We start from the raw sequence: 5161 nt of genomic DNA, 5'->3' as shown, positions 1-5161 counted from the left end.
CATTAATTTTTTTATATTGGAAGTAAAATAACAAAGGAGAGAGTGACTCGGGGTCTGGCTTTGCTGGGCCAGAAGGAGTGGTTCCTTGTTTTGAGACTTCAATTCCTTATATTACTCTTTCTTCTGCCTCATTCTTTTCTTAGTCTACAAAAAAGCTAAGAACAGATCATCTAGGAAGCAATCACAGGTTTTAGGAGAAATAACTTGACAGACACACAAGCCACCTACTCATTTACTGTAAAATCCTGTTTAATGTGTAATATTTCAGATAGAGAGAGGCCTTGGGACTAGAGGCAAAGGCAGCTCTGACCAACCTCCACTCCATCTCATCTGCCTACTTCACCCATCCTAACTCCCTCAACCCCAGATTTACCTATCCTGGAGGTTATTATTTTTGCTACCTTCTCTTTTCCTACAAGTTCATAACATACCTTCTTTTACATCAATTGCCCACATTCCTCCCTACAGATAGGACTCTAGAAAATGGTATCTGACAGCATGGGGTTAAGATTAGTTTCTTAATTGGAGATAACTGTCAAAACATCTCATTTCTTATCCCCAGTGAACTCAGGGAAAGGGAAAGGGAAGTGGAAGGGGTAGGGGCATCAAGAACTATCAACAGTCCCCAATCATCTGGAGTTCTGGTCCTCCAACTCCCTAGTCTTTCAGTCTCTTAGACAGAAGGCACTAGGAGGAAGGCAAATGGGAGAGATGGAAGGTTTTGATTTAGTGATCCCTAGAATGATCCCTTGTAGCAGCAGGGGAGGAGCAGGCCCAGGACAGGGTAGGGAGGGATGGGAGTTTGCCTGGTATGTGGCATCAGCAAGCTGAACATCGGTCGCTCTTCTCAGCCAGCCCCACACCAGTGCCAGGGCTGCGACGAAGTATATCTTTCAGGGAACCATCCTGCTCACTCAGCAGCTTGTTGATCTCATTCTGCTTGTATTCAGGTGAAAGGCGGTGACCGAAGCCTGAGCCCTTGCGAGAAGGTGGATTGGAGCGGCGTTGAGCTCTGCGAGCACAAGCCCGGATGATGAGGTACACCACCTCTGCTACGTTGAGGATAATGCAGATGCCTGAGGCAGCTAACATAAAGACGGTGAAGACAGTTTTCTCTGTAGGGCGAGACACAAAGCAGTCCACTGTGTTGGGGCAAGGGTAGGCTTCACACTTGACCAGTCGTACCATAGCATATCCAGGGTAGAGCAGATAAAATACATACATGAAGATGGCCTCAAACAGCAGCCGGAATATGACACTGATGACATAAGTCCACCATAGTGTCCCCGAGATGTGGACTTTGTGCCTCTTTACCTCCTCCAGGTGTAGAGGATCCCCATGGCCCTCAAGCCTCAGCATTTTCTTCTCTATGTGTTGCTGATGAGCCACATGCATGGCTACAAGGAGAGCTGGGGTGGAAACCAAGATGAGCTGCAGAGACCACAGACGCACATGGGAAATAGGGAAAAAGTGGTCATAGCAGACACTGTTACAGCCAGGCTGAAGGGTATTGCAGATAAATGAAGACTTCTCATCACCCCACACACTCTCTGCAGCCACCACCAACACCATGATTCTGAAAATGAAGATAACTGAGAGCCATACTCGGCCAATGGCAGTAGAATGCCGGTTCACACCACTGAGCAAGGTGTACAAACCTGTCCAGTTCATTCTGCCTCATTCACACCTGAAAAACATGAACCACAAAGCAAAGCTGTCAGAGAAATGGGACAAAAAACTCAGGATCATAACACTATAAACGCCTCCCACTCCCCAGCCCTATTATCTTCCAAGAGTCAGTGGCAGGGAAATAAAAAGGATAGCTATAACTATCTTCATCTCCTGTCTGCCTTGCCAGCTTCTCCTTTTCCTCCTTACTCATTTGTCTTGTCTTCCTTGAGCTCCATTCCCTTCTTTGCTTTCATCTAATATTCTTTTTTCTCCAGCCCCTTTCTTTATGAAAATCATCTTGGTCTCCTATCAACCATCTCCTCCCCTCACTATCTGTATCTTTCAGCTCCTTAGCTCTAGACATGAGGCAAACCCAACAAAGTCCTGTTACCTTGGGGAGCGCCTATCTCTGAGGCCACCCAGACAAATTCCCTATGGTCTCATGTCTGTGCAGGGGGAGTGGTCCCTGGGTTCGCGCCTGCGTTCTAATTCATCACCGCCCGGTTCTGGGGAGTCATATGCTGCTTTATACCCAGCATCTACACAATGAGACCTTTGTGGGGCTCTGAACAACGCCCTTTAGAATTCAGATCAAACGCCCTGACTTCCGCCCACCCCACACACAGAGCACTTGTGTCCCAGAACCCGACACCCAGCCTGCACCCACCTGTTCTGTGCCCGCCTGGTCCATCGCTGCACCCACCCCATAGCCCCACTAGAAGAATGACCATAGGTGGGGGGACAATGGGGTTGGAGAGAAAAGGAGAGGTGGAGCAGAGATAGGTATGCGTAAGAGAGGACTGTAGGGAACAAGGAGGCTCAGGGTTAAGGACATACCCCAGTGACCCTACCAGAAATTTAGGGTCAACAGGATTTTTCCTAGTCTTCGATACCCTCCAGGGTATAGGGGAGTTAGAAGGAAAGGAAAGGAAGCTTATATATATTAAATCAGAAATCATTCTAAGTATTTTCCCATGCATTTTTTTTTAAAAAAACCCATTTAGTAAGTCTCTACTGAGGGGTATTCCATTTTCCAGATAAAGAAGCTGAAACTCAGATAAATAAAGTAACTCATTCAAGGTCACACAGCTAAGAAGTATCAGGGTAGAATGAAACACAAAAGAATCCGAAGTAAATGTTTAAGATCTTTCCACAGTACACTCTATGTTCTTTTAGATATGATGTCAGCAAAAGTGCAAGCTAGTGGATTTTAAAAAAGATCAGGAAACAAAGGCTAATGCTATTGATACAAGCACAAATACATGGAAGCTGTAGATTTATGAGCATTTTTAACTCCAGTGTCATAGACCAAACCCTGACCATTCTCTCCTGAGATACAGAAAAGGGAACTCAGCCAGGAGTATGTGGTGAATACAAGACAAAAGAAGAATGCAGAGCAGGCAAAAGATATTAGAAATGGAGTATGTACCTACAACCAGGAGAAGATAAAGTAGATGAATGGGATCTTCTAAGAATCAAATCCCTATGCACATCCAAAAACTTCTCCACCAAGGTAAAAAGGGAAGCCACCGACTGGGAAAAAGCATTTGGTAAAAACATATTAGAAAAGGGACTTATATCAAGAATTTATAAAATAATTGATCACCACACTAAGATAAAGGTAAATAATCTAATAGAAAAATGGGCACAGGATATCAACAGACACTTCACCAAAGAAGGCATTCAGATGGCCAACAAGCACATGAAGAAATGTTCAAAATCCCTAGCTCTAAGGGAGATGCAAATTAAAACAACTATGAGATATTATCTCACCCCAGTAAGACTAGCAAAATTTAACAGAACAGCAAGCAACAAATGCTGGCGAGGTTGCAGAGAAACTAGAACCCTTCTTCACTGTTGGTGGGAGTGTAAAATGGTGCAACCACTGTGGAAGGCAGTATAGCGCTTTCTCAAAAAGTTGCAAATAGAGATACCATTTGACCCAGCAATTCCGCTACTGGGAATATACCCCAAAGAGACCATAACCGCCACCCAAGCAGATACATGCACACCCATGTTTATTGCGGCTTTGTTCACAATAACAAGGAGTTGGAAACAACCTAAGAAACAAACATCAACAAATGAATGGATAGAGAAGCTTTGGTATATTCACACAATGAAATATACTATGCTGCATTGAAAAACAAGGAACTCATGCAATATTATTCAAAATGGGTGACTCTAGAGGACATTATGCTGAGTGAAGTATCTCAGTCACAAAAGGACAAATACTGCATGGTGCCACTGTTGTAAAACAGGACTGACCTTGCGGTTGGGGAGAGACTGAGAAAGATGGACTAAATAATGTATACTTCATTGAAACAGATGAAGGGGAAAACTGTTTAAAAGGGATATGTGATTAGGTATTTTTGTCATGACAGGAGTCTAGAATGAAGGCTACATGGTGGAGTGGATCTGGGGGAGGGATTGTAAAACAATGAAAGCATTTTTCTTTTCCAAGAGGGTAGTGTACTAGGAGGGAGGATTCGGAGGGGAGAAAATTGCAACAATGAATGAGTGGAAATCCAAAGTCTCTGTAAATTTTTACTGAAATTAATAATAAAATAAAAAAAAAGAAATGGAGTATGTAGGAGCCACGTAGCCTTGAGTTTGAAACCTGGTTGTATTTTTAATACAATTTAGGTTAATTACTGAACTTCTCTGAGCCCACTTTTGCATCTGTGAGTAACGTTAGTTGTTGTTAGATGCTGTTTAGTTGATCATGACCCATAACAGTTCTATGAACAGCAGATATGTTCCCTGCTCTGTCCTGTGCCATCCTCATTGTCTCTGATATACTTGAGCCCATTGTTACAGTCACCATCTCGTTGAGGGTCTTCCTCTGTTTCAGTGACCCTTCACCTTACGAACCATGTCTTTTTCCAAGGATTGACCCCTCTTTACAATATGCCCAACATATATGAGATGAACTTTCACCAGCCTTGCCTGTAAGGAAGGACATATATCTTTGTTCTTTTGGCAGTCCATGGAATATTCAGTATTCTTCTCCAACACCACAACTCAAAGGTATCAATACTTTTTCTATAACCCTTATTCACTGTCCAACTTTCAGATAAATAGCAAGTAATTGAAAAGACCATTGATTGGATTGAGTGTGCCTTAGTCTTTAAACTGACATTGTTGCTTCTTAGAAATTTGGAGAGATCCTTGACAGTATATATTTTCCCATGCAATAAGTGTTTTATTTCTTGACTACTGGTACCAAGAATGTTAATTGTTGATCCAAAATAAGATGAAATAGTTAAAAATTGCAATCCTTTCTCCACCTATCATGATGTCTGACCTCATAAGAATTAGTTTTACCTTGTGGGTGTTGTTGATGAGGGCAGTTTCCACCTTGTGGACTTAGTAGAGGTCAGATATGGCTGTCCTCAAATGGCCTTTATTCCTTTTACAGCTGCCAACCAGCTTCTCAGGAGAGAAAGATGGCCAATCTCCTATGAGTCAGTTCCAGTTCAGTGTCAATGAG

The 5161-nt window shown here is 43.0% G+C and overlaps 1 protein-coding gene across 1 annotated transcript; it reads right to left on the bottom strand.

Annotated features, from left to right (window-relative positions):
• Positions 1 to 819: 819 nt before the first annotated feature.
• On the bottom strand, positions 820 to 2135 carry GJB1 (gap junction protein, beta 1, 32kDa). Its single transcript, XM_006895975.1, has 2 exons — positions 2063 to 2135; positions 820 to 1687 (listed from the first exon to the last, which is right to left on the bottom strand). The coding sequence occupies exon 2, from the start codon at positions 1669 to 1671 to the stop codon at positions 820 to 822; it is 852 nt and encodes a 283-aa protein (XP_006896037.1). The 5' UTR covers positions 1672 to 1687; positions 2063 to 2135.
• Between the last annotated feature and the right edge of the window lie 3026 nt (positions 2136 to 5161).

Source organism: Elephantulus edwardii, unplaced genomic scaffold (assembly GCF_000299155.1).
Source record: "Elephantulus edwardii isolate Elephantulus edwardi_28Jun2011 unplaced genomic scaffold, EleEdw1.0 scaffold00178, whole genome shotgun sequence".
NCBI classification, from domain to species: Eukaryota; Metazoa; Chordata; class Mammalia; order Macroscelidea; family Macroscelididae; genus Elephantulus; species Elephantulus edwardii.
The sequence above is the reverse complement of the archived record's forward strand: the minus strand, read 5'-3'. Positions and strand labels throughout refer to the sequence as shown.

Bases quoted from the DNA above. Each gene is read 5' to 3' on its own strand.
- GJB1 (XM_006895975.1), bottom strand. From the start codon at position 1,671: ATGAACTGGACAGGTTTGTACACCTTGCTCAGTGGTGTGAACCGGCAT.